General features: G+C 44.1%; 1 protein-coding gene across 1 annotated transcript in view; it reads right to left on the minus strand.

The window, feature by feature from the left end:
* Positions 1-16,447, minus strand: part of C7H8orf34 (chromosome 7 C8orf34 homolog) — a 184,149-nt gene extending 167,702 nt beyond the window's left edge. The window contains exon 1 of the mRNA XM_060243666.1: positions 15,854-16,447. Coding sequence (XP_060099649.1) covers positions 15,854-15,922 — 69 coding nt within the window. The 5' untranslated portion in view covers positions 15,923-16,447. The remainder of the gene's footprint in view (positions 1-15,853) is intronic.
* Between the last annotated feature and the right edge of the window lie 404 nt (positions 16,448-16,851).

The raw sequence follows: 16,851 nt of genomic DNA on the forward strand, positions 1-16,851 counted from the left end.
CAAACCTAAGTACAGTTCTGAGTATACCTGCCCTGGATTGCTCTCTGAGTCACCTCCGCTGACTGCTATGAATATAGTTATCCTTCTGAGAATGAGGGTCAAAATTTCATAAAGGACTGAGATCTCAGCATAGCAACTGCAATGTTAATAAGGGAGATGCATTAGTTACCTAAGTAAAGCTACTACTTTTCACACCATATTCACACTGTTGAATTGTTGGAAATAATGGGGGGGAGCAAAATACATAAGCATAATGTTTATTTCACTTTTTAAAATGAAGATTAACTAGTGCCAAAACGAGGGTTCCTACAAACAGAACATAAGGCATTCACCTTTTCTCAGCAGTTCCTTGTGAACCCACCTGATGCTGGGTGGGTGGGGTCAGGGGAGCCTTTTTGATAAAATGACCAAACGCATGGGGAACACTGAAGACAAGTAAACCGGTAAAAACACCTCTCCCTCTCATCTGCTGTGCTTTATAGGATTCAAACACTATTCTTTTATCTTTTATATACCAACTACAATAACAATCAAACAGCAAAAGTTCACTCAAAGTAACCTTAGGGAAAAGATACTTATACATACAAACATGCAGCATTCATTGGGCTCCATCAAAACTAGGGCCATGAGTCAACAGTGTTATGTGGTGGCTAAAAAGGCAAATGCAATTTTGGGCTGTATTAACAGAAGTATAGTGTCCAGATCACGTAAAGTGATGGTATCACTTTGCTCTGGTAAGACCTCACCTGGAATATTGTGTTCAGTTTTGGGCACCACATTTTAAGAAGGATATAGACTAGCTGGAACGGGTCCAGAGTAGGGCAAAGAAAATGGTGACGGGTGTGGAGACCAAGTCCTATGAGAAAAGGTTGAAGGAGTTGGGCATGTTTAGCGTGGAGAGGAGGCGGCTGAAAGGTGATATGAGCACCATATCTGGGCCCGCTTCAGTGGGGTAGGGCGGGATATAAATCAAATAAAATGAAAATGAACGAAAATCTTTAAGTACTTGAAGGGCTGTCATATAGAGGATGGTGCAGAATTGTTTTCTGTGGCTTCAAAAGGTAGGACCAGAACCAATGGATTGAAATTAAATCAAAATAGTTTCTGGCTCAACATTAGGAAGAACTTCCTGACAGAATGGTTCCTCAGTGGAACAGGCTTCCTTGGGAGGTGGTGAGCTCTCCTTCTTTGGAGTTTTTTAAATAGAGGCTAGATGGCCGACAGCAATACAGATCCTGTTAATTTTTTTTGGGGGGGGCGGTATTTGTGATTTCCTGCATTGTGCAGGGGGTTGAACTAGATGACCCTGGAAGTCCCTTCCAACTCTATGATTCAATTTATTGAGGATCTTAGCTGCTCCTCCGAGATGGGCTCAGCCTGAGCCCATCTTGGAGGAGCAGCTACGGTGAAGCGGAGAAGAGGCGGTAGCTGCGCAGTGGCGTCGCCCGCTCCGAGATGGGGCGGCTCGCCACGCTCCTTGGCGCCGTTTCCCCCCCTCCCCCCGCTTCTGTTTTTTTGGGGAGCGGGGGAAGAGGCTGGAAATCCTGGGGTCCCCCGCCAGGGTGGGAGGGTTAGGAAGCCTAGCTCATTATTATATAGTAATTCTAAGAATTACTGGTATGTAGGGTGGCCAGACTGTCCCGGGCACCCGGGAATGTCCCGGTTCTGGCCCCCTATTCCCGCCTCCCGGGCTGGCTATACTGGGACCATTAGAGGTCCCGGTTTAGCCAGCCCCGGAGGCGGTGGGCCGCGGGCGCCGGCGGGGAAGGCGGCGAGGGAGGGAGGGAGCGTCCCTGCGCACGCGCAGGGACGCTCCCTCCCTCACTCACCGCCTTCCCCGCCCACGCGCGGGGCCCGGCGGCAGTGGCGGAGGCCTCTCCGCGCCCTCCGCTGGTCGCTGGAGGCCCTCCAGAGACTCTGGAGGGCCTCCAGCGAGCAGCGGAGGCCGCGGAGAGGCCGCGGAGAGGCCGGCGCTGGTCCCTGGAGGCCCTCCAGAGACCAGCGCCGACCAGCGGAGGCCTCTCCGTGGCCTCCGCTGGTCCCTGGAGGCTCCCTCCCTCACTCGCCGCAGCGGCACGCTGAAGCAGCCTGTCGGTCACTTCCGGGTTCCTGTCCTGCATCTCGACCTGTGTTATTAGTGACAGGCTGCTTCGGCGTGCCGCTGCGCCGGCCCCCTGGGTCCCACAACGATGGGACCGATGCCACAGGGACGGGCTCGAAACACTCTATAACCCCTCAAAAGAACAGTCTAGCTCGCTTCCCCCGAGCCCTGCCGCCATAAGCCTCAAGGGGGCTCATTTTGCGGCATCTCCCGGCGGGAGGGTGGCACCCGCACGGGACACATATCAAATGAAAGAGGGGGCGCAGGGCTATCAGAAACAGCCGGCGGAGGGAGTCGGGAGACCACCCCACTGGGGGATCCACACCCCGAAAGTGATGAAGGTGGCGCAGATAGAGCCAACAGAGCAAACAGGACAAAATAAATAGGCTGCATTATGCAGCACAGTCTCACTGGAATCTCACTGGAATCTGACTGGCTTCTCAGCATGGAACCCGTTCTCTCTAGTCTTCTCACTTTGAAAAAAGTAAAAAAAGAGTTTCATTTAACTTTACTTCCCCCTTTCCCTCTCTATAAATAATCTTGGTGTTTCCGGCGGTGATATTTGGGGGATTTTTGGGGACGTCACAGGAAGTGCTGTGAAGTCACTTCCTGTTTCCGGCAGTGGCATTTGGGGGAAATGATGTCACAAGAAGTGATGTCACTTCCTGTTTCCGGCAGGTGGTGTGGGGGAAATGATGTCACAGGAAGTGATGTCACTTCCTGTTTCCGGCGGCAACACACCATCACCGGAAGTGACATCACCGGAAGTGACGTCACTTCCTGTTTCCAGCGGCGCGCGCACCCCTGCCTTCCCCCCAAAAGGTGTCCCTGGCTGACCTTCAGACATTATGGCCACCCTACTGGTATGTCTGCTAAGAATTGTTTGTTTAAGGATTAACTATTATTTGCTTTAAGTCCCTTCCAACTCTATGATTCAATTTATTGAGGATTTTCTGAACACGAATTCATTCTAAATTATTCTTTTATCTTTACCACACCACATTTCTATTGCCAGGAGCCTGGATTATTCAAAGCTCTACATCAGTGTAGCCTAAATTGAACTTTCCCACTATAAATTCTGAAATTCAAAGATCTATTGTTTGCAGTTTGAAAAGTGCTGATTTAATTAGAAGCAAAGAAAGCAATATTAATATGGGTTCACTGCCATGAAATTTTTGAATAAACTAATGTTCATTAATGAACCAGCTGACAAACAAACTTGCACAGCACCATTATTCTAATACATATCCCAAGGGGGGGGGGGGGAGGATGGGTTTTCAGTGAAGCAAAACATGGCGGAAAGCCAACAGCCAGAATATTTTATGTTTGCTTTACACTATGTTAAAGCAGTAACTTCAGTTCTTAAAATAATGCTTCCCCATTCTCAGTTTGCAGGACCCGGACCCTTCTAGGACCCGGACTCGTGGCTCGCCACGCTCCTGGCCTGCCTCCACCCTCCCCTTCTCTGATTTCACCTCAGAGGCGGAGCGGAATGGCGACGCCACTGCGCTGCCGCCTTTTCTCTGCTTCACCGTAGCTGCTCCTCCGAGATGGGCTCAGGCTGAGCCCATCTCGGAGGAGCAGCTACGGTGAAGTGGAGAAGAGGCGGCAGCTGCGCAGCGGCGTCACCCACTCTGCTCCGCCTCTGAGGTGAAATCAGAGAAGGGTAGGGTGGAGGGAAGGAAGGAAGACATTTAAAAAGTTGTGAGGTCCCTTTAATTGTGATGGACAGAACTCCCTTTGGAGTTCAATTGTGCTTGTCACACCCTTGCTCCTAGCTCCACCCCAGTGTCTCCTGGCTCCATCCCAGTGTCTCCTGGTTCCGCCCCCAAAGTCTCCTGGCTCCGCCCCCAAAGTCTCCTGGCTCCACCCCCAAAGTCCCCAGATATTTCTGGAATTGGACTTGGCAACCCTATAATGAGCATGCACTAAACTTGAATTGCAGATCCCAATTTTCTTCATATATATATATAAAACAATCCTGGAAAGCAAATTCTGGTTAATACACCTTGACAAAGAAGGTTGAAATAACAGAGAGGCAGAAACGTAAAATAATTAAATAGAAATGTGTTATCCAGTAGCAAGCCTGGCCAGGACTGGAGACTAGATTGAAACACAAAATCAAGCAGAATTGGAGCCCTACCATGGCAAGAACATGAAACATAGAAAGAATTTTCTGAACAAAACACTCAGAAAAAGTCATGCTTTAACAAGATACTTATAGATGTAGGCATAAAATATGATAGATAAGCATATAGATACCTCTTTCCACAAGTAAGAGGTTCACCATATAGCTGAATAGGAAGATTGATATGCACAATTCATAGATAGATCATAACTATAAATGACATCAAGAGAGCAAATGAAGATATATATTTCGAGAAATGCAGAACATTATTAAAGTCCAGATTTCCAATGAAGACCTAGAGTTTTCAGGAATCCTGCCTACTAAATTACTAAGAAATCTCGAAAGGGCATTTCCATAGGAAACATGACACTGAGAATAACTGGATCACTGGTACAGCAAAGTATTAGTTTCTCAAGACTTAAGAGAGAAGATGCACAGTGAGAGGGCATTTCCACCCAAGGAAGGGCACAGATGTTTCTCTATAACACGTTATAACTTCAAATGAAAAGGGGTCTTGTAGAAACCAACATTTGTAAGGCAGAACTTTAAAACACTGCTCTAAACCAAAACTCAGTACCAACAAGCAATGGAACCCCCATATTCAAATGAATGAAAAGTTGGGAAGCAGCCCAAAGTAAGACAGAAAAACTGCCAGATGCAACACCTGAAGACCACATGCTTCTGGTATGAGATGTTCTTAACAAAAAAATCACAAAAGAATAAAATTTCCAAAAGGTTGGATACTGTATTGCTTTAGCAGAATAGATGCTCCAAATAAACCCAGGATTTGCAAACATAAACTTCCAACCCGTTGTCCCAGATCAAAAAACTTAAAAAGAGATCTGTTAGGTGCACCATTACTTTAAAGCAAAGGAGATCACAAGCTAAATATCTTACAAATATTCCCCTTAAAATTAAAGCTACACAATCTAAGTGCTCTAAACCAACAAGCAAAGCTACACAATCTAAGTACAAGGGAAACTAATAACGGCCACTAGAAAAATATTCTCAGACTCAAAAGGTAAAGCAAAAAAAAAGGAAATAAATTATCAGAGGAATAGCTTCTAATCTAGAAGAACTCTTAGCCTCAGGACAGTTTACAGGCAGGGTCCTTTCTCTGGCAGAGAAAGTTTAGCTGTAAGTGGAACTTTGGGATGCCAGCTCTAGGCTGGAGATTTCTGAATATTTGAATTAAATTTGAAAATTACAAGGCATGCAGTCCATTTTCTTGGACACTCGCTCTCCCAGAGGCACTAGCCTTAATGTTCTGGGGCATTACATTATATTTTTGGGAGTGATCTCCAGGTTCCACCTGGAGACTGGCACCCTTGCAAAACATAGTGTTTTGAGCAAGCCAAGGAGCTTTCAAACTGACTTGCTTTTTTTTAACAAATACATATCTTCCTTCCAGGCATCTAGGACTAATTTTGTTTACAGAGACATTCTTGCAGAATTTCAAAAGTTTGAATTTATATCTTTAGACCCAAAATCAGGAGAATATGAGAATTCAGAAAAATGTCTCAATTGTGCTTCCCCCCTTTGATACCATGGGGCACATATATAAACACAAGATGGGGACAGTGATGAGATATCTGCCTGGTGGGGGTTCAGATTTTACACTTATTTCTACAATAAAGACTAAATTTGGCTATGTACCTTTTCTGGTTATGGATCTGATTTATAAAAAGACAGGTCTCTTTCTGTAAAGACACCTGGTTGCTCGTGCCTTCAAGAGGAGAGACTTGAGGTGAAAATTTTCTTTCCTTCTTAATATCTCAGGGCACTGCATTCTAAAAATTATTATTCCTTCCCTAGTCATCTACACTTTCCCCCAGCAAGCTGGGTACTCATTTTACTGACTTCAGAAGGATGGAAGACTGAGTCAACCTTGAGCCAGCTACCTGATCCCAGCTTCCACTAGGATTGAACTCGGGTCGTGAGCATAGCTTAGGACTGCAGTACTGCAGCTCTAACACTCTGTGCCATGGTGTTCTTGTGGGGGAAGGGCAGGAAGGCTGCAAATTTGCAATCTTTAACTTCCCTAAACCAGGCTCCAATTTGGGGGCTGATTTAGGCACTCTCTGTACATGCTCAGAGGCCTTTCCTTGAGCCTGAAATTTATATAACTAAAGCAGTAAATATATAACAAAACTAGTTTAATCTCTCTTTCTCAGAGATATTTAGTTCTGTCATTTTAAAGGTGAAAATAAAGGTACAACTCTCAAAATCTCTTTCTCAATCATGGCAATAAATTGTATTTATTTAATTTGCATCCTGGCTGCATTTTGAAAGAGCTGAACCTAAGTTCTTTTGGGCTAACTGTAATGCAGCAGCCATGCACCAACTGAATTTTTAGTGCTGAGATAGCTGAATAGCCTTAACTGGATACACCACGAGGGTCTGGGAGGCATAAAAAAATAACATAATGAGTACATTTCTTTGCCTAGCCTAACCTAGACTAGAGCCTATTTTGCTAAACAGCCTCCTGACATAATTCCATTCGGGGAAACCCTTGGATTCCATCTGGACATTTGAACTCTGTATGATAATATCTAGCTCTCTGAATTTATACCCAGTTAGCTAGTTTTATTGAACACTCACTAAAACCAATGCTTTCAGGGCCACCACAATCTGAGCCAAACTTACCCATTAGCCTTTGGAAGTACCTACTATCAATTTGTGAAAACTGACTTGGGGAACCCCTTGCTGCAGTGGTGTGGCTTAGTTTTCTCTAGAGTTTTCCTAATAGGCAGAGGCTTAGCTATGGCCTCTGTGCTTAAGGATTTATCCAGTCTGGTGGCAACCTACCTTCCTGGTGTTTCTGGGGGAAATACCAGACTTTGGACCTGTGTTGGACTATCAGTTGGCAAGTCTGCTGACCCACCTTGGCCAGACAGGTGCAGACTTTGTCACACTAACAGAGATGTCATCTTTTGGGCAAGGCCACATTCTCTACAGTTAATTTTATTTCCTGAATGGGGTTGCCACATCCAGACAGGACAGATTGCTAGAGATCTAAAATGGAAGTCTAAAGAAAGATGAGATCCCAAGGGAACCAGGCTCTGAGCTCTCAGTCACACCAAACTTCCATTACCCTGCAGAGAAAACTAAGTCTAAAGCCTGGAATCTTGTGCTGTGATTCCAGGAGATCTCCAGGCCTTCCCTTGAGAACTGGCCTCATCTAATTTTAGTCCAAATCATTGCTCTTCTGTTCTTTATTTTATTAAGGGGAGAGAGGTCTTTGTTACCTTACAAAGCCAGGTCTCTCTATTCTAAAGACATTCAAATCCAAAAGTTAGATTTTTTTCTTGTAGGGGAGGTTTAGGGACAAAGGAGCCTTGCCTGCCCATTTGGAACTACCATTCTCTAACATTTCCCAGAATTCTGGCTTCTAAGTTGCCCATGGCACCAAACATTTAGACAAGACACTTCTAGGGAAAACAGAAGAAAAAGAAGACATTGGCTTTATATTCCACCCTCCACTCAAGAGTCTCAGAGCAGCTCACAATCTCCTTTATCTCCCTCCCCCACAATAAACACCCTGTGAGGTGGGTGGGGCTGAGACAGCTCTCCCAGAAGCTGCCCTTTCAAGGACAAGCTCTGTGATAACTATGACTGACCCATGGCCATTCCAGCAGGTGCAAGTGGAGGAGTGGGGAATCAAACCTGGTTCTCCAGGATAAGAGTCTGCACACTTAACCACTACACCAAGCTGGCTCTCAAACAAAAAACAGGAGATGCCAGTAAGAGGTCTGGCAGCCAGGGAGCCCTGAGGGTTTACACTCCCTTTCTCTCGTGACCCAGTAAGATCTCCCTACTGGGAACTACACAAGAGAAAATCCCTCTCACTTAAAGGCTTCGTCTCTCATTCACACACACACATACCACAGAAATCCTCCAAGATCCTAGCCTCTGTGCTTCAGCACCAGAATGGAGCCTACTGAGCAGGGGTTAAGGGATGATCAGGACTTTCTTCCCTCCTAAGGAGAGGTAATCCAAATTCTAAACAGTTCATACTCACAATCCTGAAGATCTTCAATTCCCTGCACACGTCGGTTCAACCAGGCTCGGGATCTTGAATGACTGACCGGGCACCCCCACCACCACCACCAAGGCAGAGAGAGCTGGACTCAGTTAAAAATGTGACCTTGGCATCTAGTCCAGTTCTTTCCTGCCATGAGGGTGGAGGGCAGATGGTTATGCAGTCATCAAAGGGGAAGGAAAAATCCTTACCTCATCATTTCCCGGCCAATGCACCATTTTATGTAGCAGGAAAATAACGAAGCCCCACACACTGCTTTGTTTTGAAATGAGGTATTTTACTTTGACATCAAAGTGAACTTGTCAGCATAATCATCAGCTTTCTGACCATTTTTTTTTCATCCCCCAAACAAGCAGACAAGCCCCCTCTTATCTAATTCAAATGCTCCACCTCCTGCTTTCCAGTAATTTCTTGTAGTTTTCCACTGCTCTGTCCCTCTGCTTATCAGCAAGAAGCTCCTTCTCTGCGGGGCTCCTGTTATCTTGGATTCACACCCTTAGCCTGTCTGGTTTTAACAGTTTAGCAGAAGCTCCTCTGAGGGGCGTCTTAACAGTCACTCTAAATGTTGCATCAGACATTCTCTTTTGAAGGCACAACCATATTTTCAATTATTATTATTATTGAGGTATTCATTAATTATTCAGGGGTCCCTCTTCATAATCTTATGCACACTTATTTGAGAGTAAATACCAATTAACACAGTTCCAGCAGTCTTTTGCTGAGTCAAGTTGCACCTTTAAGACCAACAAAGTTTTATTCAGAATGTAAGCTTTCATGTGCTCTAAGCACACTTCATCAAACAATCGTATGGAATGGCAAGCAGTTCTAAATATAGAGAAAGTGGGCAGTAAGTTAGTATGCAGAGTCATGGAAATGTTTTTTAGCAGATTAAACAAATCATAAGTTGGGGCCTGGTGTTTGTTAGTTAGTGTTAACTGAGCTGAAACAACAACGAAAGGTAATATAAAGCAGATCGATGTCCATGTACTAAACCCATTAGTTATTCTAAGTGTGAAGTGCAATAAATGAGAGTCTGTCATAATGTTTTTGTTGTTCAGTCTCTGGGTTAAAATGAAAGCATTTCTCAGAGGTTTGATTTAAATATGTAACACACATATTATATAAGCATAATTCTAGTTTGGCATTAGAAAAAAGAATACCTTAAAACAGGGTTTCCCAAACTTTTCCCTCCTGTGGCCTGGTTCTTTCCCCGTGGTCCGGGCGGAGGATGCTCAGGGAGCGATACAGAAACTGCATGCTGGCCAGGAGCTTTCCCCGTCCTCACTGATGTTTCTGAACATCAGAGAGGAACGAGGGAGGGCTTCTGGTCAGAGCGCAGTGTCTGTAGCGCTCTCTGAGTGCTACAGGTGGCAGTGGCATGGGGGGCAGGGACTGGAGTGCGGTGTGGCATGCAGCGCCAAAGATAGAGAGTGGAGGAGGCGAGGACTGTTGGGCCGCCTCTGGTGACTCGGTATTGAGGCTTGCATGGCCCGGTACCAGGTTGTGACCCTGTAAATGGAAAACACTGCACTAAAATATAGTGGAAGATGGGTAAGTATATATAATGAGATAAACAGCCAGTATTCCTATTTGAGTATGTCCATACAAAGAACATTATTCTGATACACTATTCTAAAAGAAAAATACATTGGAATACTGTAGATATATATCTATACCTGGTGCAAGTGGGTTTAGAATACGTAATGTGATAAAAAAAAACCCAATATTCCTGTTCAGTCCTGGGGAGGTGTTTATTCCAAGTTTCATAATAACTTGTAATTCAACAATTTCCATCTCTATTCTGTTCTTGAAGTTCATTTGCAGCAAAACAGCAGCTTTGAGGTCACCCATTGAATGTTCTGGAAGGTTAAAATGTTCTCTTATGGATTTCTCAGTTTTGTGATTCCTGATGTCAAATTTGTGTCCATTTATCCTTTGTGTAGTGTTTGTCCTATTTGCCCTATGCAGAGAACTGAAGGGCATTTTTGGCATTTAATGGCATATGTAATGTTGAAAGATGAACAAGTGAATGAGCCTGAGATGATGTAGTTGATGTTGTTAGGTCCTGTGATTGTGTTGTCTGGGTGTATGTGGCAGAAAAGTTGGCAATTGGGTTTACTGCAAGCTCTGGTACCGGTGTCCATGCTCAAGTGAGATATTGTATTGTTGTATATGAGGAGTTGTTTGAGATTAGGGGGCTGTCTGTGTGCAAGAAAATATTTACCCCCCCCCCAGTACTTTTGAAAGAGAGCCGTCACTGTCCAATAGAGGTTGTAAGTCACTGATGATACGCTGAACTGTTTTCAGTTGAGAGCTGTGTGTGTAGTGGTGTTCTGTTGTTGTCTTTTTTGGGTAAATTGTTGTTTCAGCCCAGTTAACACTAACTAACAAACACCAGGCCCCAACTTGTGATTCTTTTAATCTGCTAAAAAAACATTTCCATGACTCTGCATACTAACTCACTGCCCACTTTATATTTAGGACTGCTTGCCATTCCATACTACTGTCTGATGAAGTATACTTAGAGCACACGAAAGCTTACATTCTGAATAAAACTTCGTTGGTCTTAAAGGTGAAACTTGACTCTTGCTTTGTTCTACCTCTTCAGACCAACACAGCTGCCAACTTTATCTAGTCTTTTGCAGAGTTACTCCATACTAAACCCATTGTAATTAGTGGGCTTAGACTGGAGTCTTTCTATCTAAGGTTGCATTGCTAAATACTAAATTTTGCTTCGATAAGAAAACTATCAAGCAAAAAACAAAAAAGTATAATTGAATCATCTGGAAATCTACAACAAATAGCCTAATTTTGCTTGTTATCTGTGGCATTTTGTTCACTAACAGAAACAGAGTCAATAACCATTATCTAACCTTTTTCAGAAATTATCTGTATATTTCCATACATAATGATTTCCCAGGATACATGCCGGCTTAATTTTCTCTCACTTTCAAGAATACACAAACAACAGTTATTTGGGGCTCACAGAAAGGGAAGACAATAAAATGACTAACATCACTACGCCATCAGAGTTTAATGGTTAAAGCAGATCAAATAAACAGGAAGAGGGACCAAATAAACTGGAAGAGGGATACACACACTGCTGCTTACATGCATACACCAGCAACAGAACTATATTGGAACTATCCTTTCATACAAAAGCCTTCTGCATGCTGAACACATACCCTATTATTTCATGTGGAAGTTTAACAGTCTCTGCCAATGTCTTAACTGCGTGCTCCACAGCATTAACTCTGAAGGAAGTATTGCAAGGGTTGAAAAATCTGTCCCTGCATTTGCCCATGCTCATATTGCATGGCAGGGGACAGAAGACTAGAACAAAAGATATCACTCCCTTTGTAGGGATTACATTTGTTGCCCACTCCAAGTGCATTTTATCTTCCACTCACTTCCCCCACCAGTTGGGAAACTGATGGTAGGGTAAGTGGAAGGCAGAAACATTCCCATTGTGGGAAACTATGTTTTATGCCCCAATATTGCTGAAGAAAACAAAGCATAGCGGTGTCAAAGACAGTGATAGGAGTTCTTGGCTCTAGACTGTGCTGTGATCCAGACCCATTCTCCTGTCAGCAGTACAGCAGATAGTTGATCGGAAAATAGAGTGAGAATAGGGTGCGAGCCTTTTCAGTTGCGGCACCTGCACTGTGGAACCAGCTCCCGGAGGAGGTGCGGGCCCTGCGGAACCTCGACCAGTTCCGCAGGGCCTGCAAGACTGCCCTTTTTAGATGCGCCTATAGTGATACGGACTGCTGAGTTGCAATGAATGAAGAACCGCCATCTTTAACACCATTTAAACTGGCAGCATCAGCGCCAGAACAGCCATTACTGCCATATATATATATATAATGTAATGTAAATTAAGTGTTTTAACTGAATTAACGGGTTTTTATATTTTTAATTTTAAATGTTAATCTAATGTTTTACTATTTATGTTAATATACTATTCACTGTTAGCCGCCCTGAGCCGCTTTGCGGGGAGGGCGGGGTAGAAATAAAATTTATTATTATTATTATTATTATTATAAAGGACGATTATGGAAATGTTGCCTCCTGCCTTAAAATTGCAGCAGAAAGAACATAGCTGTGCTTTGGACAGGCATGCTGTAAGAACGGGGGTGGGGGGGGGTGGGGGGGTCCTATTTTACCATTGCTGCATTAGAGGGGAAAGGATTTTATTGGTTTTAAATTATAGTGTTTTAATTATGATTTGTAAACCACCTTGAGCAAATATTTTAATAAATAAAAACTATTTAAACACTTCTGGCTGTAGCCTGCAACTCCTGCTGGATATGGGGTTTGCTACAACAGTTAAGTAGCAGAGGTGAGAAATTCCCAAACTGCTGTTCAGAAGGACTCAAATGATTCTTGATAGCCCAATACAGCGAGGTGCTTTTTGCTTTTTCCCCTCTTAGCGTTCTATTTATGAAGATTGTTTATCATTTTCTGAAATGTTCATGAAGCTGTTCTAGTTCAGTGGCTAACAGGGCAATCCTAACAAGGGTTACACTTTTCTAAGCCCATTGGCTTCAATACATTTGGAAATATGTAAATTATTGGGTTTAACAGTGGAATCCAAAGCAGAGTTACACTGCTCTAAGCTCATTGCCCTCAAAGGACTTTGAAGGATGTAACTATTTTTCAAATTTATATTCCGTCCTCCCCCCAAGCGGACTCAGGACGCATCACAGACAGTAGTTAGGCCATTTGGCAAGCATAAATCATTAAAGCATATTACACAAAAATTAAAATCAGGTTACATCATTTGTTAGATTTGCACTGCCAATCTTAAATCATGCCTGAATTCTCCAGAATAGGAATTTCCAACAGGTACCTTGCCAGCTACTGCAAAGTACCTCATACAGCCACTAGAAGGTGCATGACAAGATTGCAAAAAAAAAATCTGCTCTAGGTATGGTTTTTGTTTTTAAACTTTTACTTAGGATTTTTCTCTGCTGCTTAGCTCATTTTTTTTATGCTTCTCCTAGTCAACATTCTGTTTCTAGGACCGAAGACGACTGGTAACCTACCAGGGCTAGTAACCTGGGATATTTTCAGTACTCAAAAGCAGCCCTCATTAAAGCAAGGGTTACTTAGCCCTGCTCTAGAATTCTTCACATAGGTTTATGCAAACCACCACTTTTTAGCCTCAGATCTCTGCCCCCTTGCCACAAACTTATGCTGGTCAACTTTAAACAGTTATTTTAACAATAATGAATTTGAAACACAAAATAAAAAATTATATAAATGCAAAATATTAACTATATTTATTACTGTCATTAGGAAAATCTGACTCTATGTGCTGTAATTAGGATCTGACCCTATCTGATATAAACGTCAGGTATACTGAATCAGTGTGCTAAAAACCCACAGTCCATATGGGAATCACACTAGCTGGATGTCACATGTGACTCATGGGTATGGCGGAACCATATTCAGCCAAGATATTCAGGATGCTTTAAAAATGGTCATAAATTCAATATATACAATTATTTGTTAATGCTTTTCTTTTGTTATGTCACCATATTCAAACATGAAACATGAAAATTTCCCCAGTATATAAAAAAAAGTTTTTTACTTGTACCATCTGCTTTCTCATGGCTCACTGGAATCACAGAATTTAAAAACATTTAAAGTTACAAATCAAAAACTATTAAGACAGTTTTGGAGACCTGTCACTGCAATAATGGTATCACTTCATTTCAAGCCAAGTTGTGTATTATAACAAAAGTCCTTCAGCTGAACTCCAGGAATAGTTTCTGAAGATTTTTTTTAAATGTCCTAGATATAAGAACAATATGATTTTGTTTATTCATAGTCTGTAAATTATACCAACATAAAGCAAAGGCTTGTGTCACAATACTTTTAAATGGGAGGAAGTGATCAAAGTTTCAATAGTGCAATTTCTTAAATGTGGAACAGCTACTGCAATTTTCAGATAAACCACCTAATACACTGTTGAATAAGTTAAAAGATAGAACTTACTACTAAAGCAATTCAAAGTTTTGTAGCTGTTAATATCAAAACACAACCTGTACGGAAATGTTATAACCAATGAAAGGAATGTAGCTGCAGACATATAAAGAGACATACATAGTTCTCCTAAGCCTTCCACTGAAATCATTGGGTTTAGGGGAGCGTATCTGTGGTTAGAGTAGCAATAATAATGCCTTAAAATACTTTAGTACAGGGGTCCCACCCCCACTGGTCTGTTGAAAAATTGTCTTCCACAAAACTGGTCCCTGGTGCCAAAAAGACTGGGGGTCACTGTGTTTAGTAGAATAATCACCTTTATAACTGTCTTTAAGGAAAAAATCTGACTCGAGCTTCCAGTAACCCTGACTTGATCTCTCACGTGTTTTTGTTGCAAATTAATCAAAAAAGGCAATGGCCCCAGCATCATCCATACCAGACTGTGGCCTGCACTGACTATCCTTCACAGTAACTCCACTTCTGCATTCCATCCTGAAGCAGTAGTCCCATGTGCCAAGTTTGCATTTGCAGCCTTCACTGGGTACCTGTTCACTGAACACTTACATCAATGACAGGAAGTCAAAAGCATGGCTTCCTCAGGTATATTCTGTAGCCTGGCAGCACAAAGTCACTCTCTAACCATGTACCCTAGCAACAAATAGGCCACTTTCCTTTCCGTAAACAAATGCAGAGTCCAGCATGATCCATAACAGGGTTGACTATTCAAAGTCCAAAGGTGACAGATATCCAGATGATTCCCAGTTTCTTTGATTTTGAGCAAGCATGGCAACATTTATCTAAGGGTATTAGTGGAACAATCACATAGTTGTATCAGTTCAAGCCACAGCTCAACATCTGAGTTCAACATTTAGACATGTGTAAGGAAAGAGGACAAGAAGTCTGACATGAAATAATATCTGGAGTCAATGTAAGGGAAGAACCAGTTCCACAGACCACTGAGAACACAGCAACTAAATATGCTCAAGCAGGAAGTCTGACTGTCTATGGGGAAACCAAAGCAGAACAAGGACAGGTCATAAGGTGCTAAGTTTGTAAATGAATTGAAGTGTACTGTGTATATGCAAAAAGAAAGGCCAGATGTGTGGAATCAAGCAGGCAAACGTTACAGTTAAAGCTTGAGGTACAGCACATCAGAAAAGGGCTGGCCCAATTCACAAATGGTTGGGTTTTATTCATGTCTTTCATTGGTGCCCCCAGAGAGAAAATCTGATAAGTTCAGCTTCTCAGGTATGATGGAGGCTGCTGCATTCCATCCTCTCTCCTCTGAATGGAAAAGAGAGAGAGAGCAAGAAGTCAGAAGGGAGACCACTGTAGCAGAAGTGGGGAAGGGGAACAGGAATGTGTGTCTGACAGAAAACATGCCTACGTGCCCGGACAATTCCGTGAGGTGAAGCGAGCGCTTGCGTGCAGGTGCGGCGAGGTGCAGGTACCCAAGCGCTCAGGCTCCCCTTCCCCGGTTCCCACGGCTTGCCATTCAATTAGGGCAAAGTTACTTGGTGTGACCCCGCGCGCTCCTGCCCGGCTCCTCCCAGAGGAGCTGAGCGAGCGGTCCCACCTGGGAGCGCCTTACCTCGAACAGGGGCCCGATCTTGTTCTTCTCCAGGTAGGCTTGAATCCTGCTTTGCTGGTGAGACGCCATCAGATGAACAGCCGGAGCGAGGCAGGGACAGGTGTTGCCGGGCTTCTTCGGCGCGGCCCCTTTCCCAGCAAACGGGGGGATGGGGGCAGGCAGGCAGGCAGGGCGGAGACGGAGGGAGGGAGGGGAATCCGGAGGTCCGAAGAACGGCTCTAACTCGGAGACGTGGAAGCCCGCCCACGCGTTAGAGCAGAGCCCGGGCTGCGAGGCGGGAAGCCGCCGAGCTGTGCCTCTCCATGGCGGTCGAGACGGGGGTGCTCGGGCTGGCTGAACGCCTGGTGCATGGAGGGAAGAGGTCGGGAAAGCAACCCGGTGCCTCTGTGGAGCAGACCCTCGCGCCTTGGTTACAGCGAGAGAAGAGCTCCAGCGGAAGCCGCCTCGCCGAGCTGCCTCCCTAGCGACAGCGCCTCACGCAAAGCCAATGGCTGCTTTCTTTTGCCCGCGCGGCCAGGCGGGGGAGCTGCTGCCCTCGCGACTGACAATGCTCTCGTCGCCCTGTTTGGGTCCTGCCGGCAAGGAATTCAAAAAGATACTGGGACAGTAGCATGTACATTAATGCCGCACATGAACAACATTCACAAGGGACCAAAACGCTTCACTCAGGCTCTCACAAACTAGATTTTCTTCTGGTTTAGATGTCAAACTGGACCAAATTGTCGTGTGGTGAGGCAGCTGGCATTCACGGATACATTTGGACTCAGTGGTACCCCAAGGTGTGAAGATGCAGCTGCTAACTTTCCACCACATGAAGTGTTTGCACGGCATAGTATCTTGTGTGGACAAGTCAATCCACTTGCAAAGGATTGCTGTAGTAGTGCAAGTGCTGCACTGTAGCCAATGATGAGTGAATGCAGGCAGGGAAAGGCTAGCATCAAGCAGGATGTTTTAAACACACATAAAGGGGGCGGGGTGGGGGGAGAGAAGTTTCAGGC

The sequence above is a fragment of the Heteronotia binoei genome, chromosome 7 (genome assembly GCF_032191835.1).
Source record: "Heteronotia binoei isolate CCM8104 ecotype False Entrance Well chromosome 7, APGP_CSIRO_Hbin_v1, whole genome shotgun sequence".
In the NCBI taxonomy this organism is placed as follows: domain Eukaryota; kingdom Metazoa; phylum Chordata; class Lepidosauria; order Squamata; family Gekkonidae; genus Heteronotia; species Heteronotia binoei.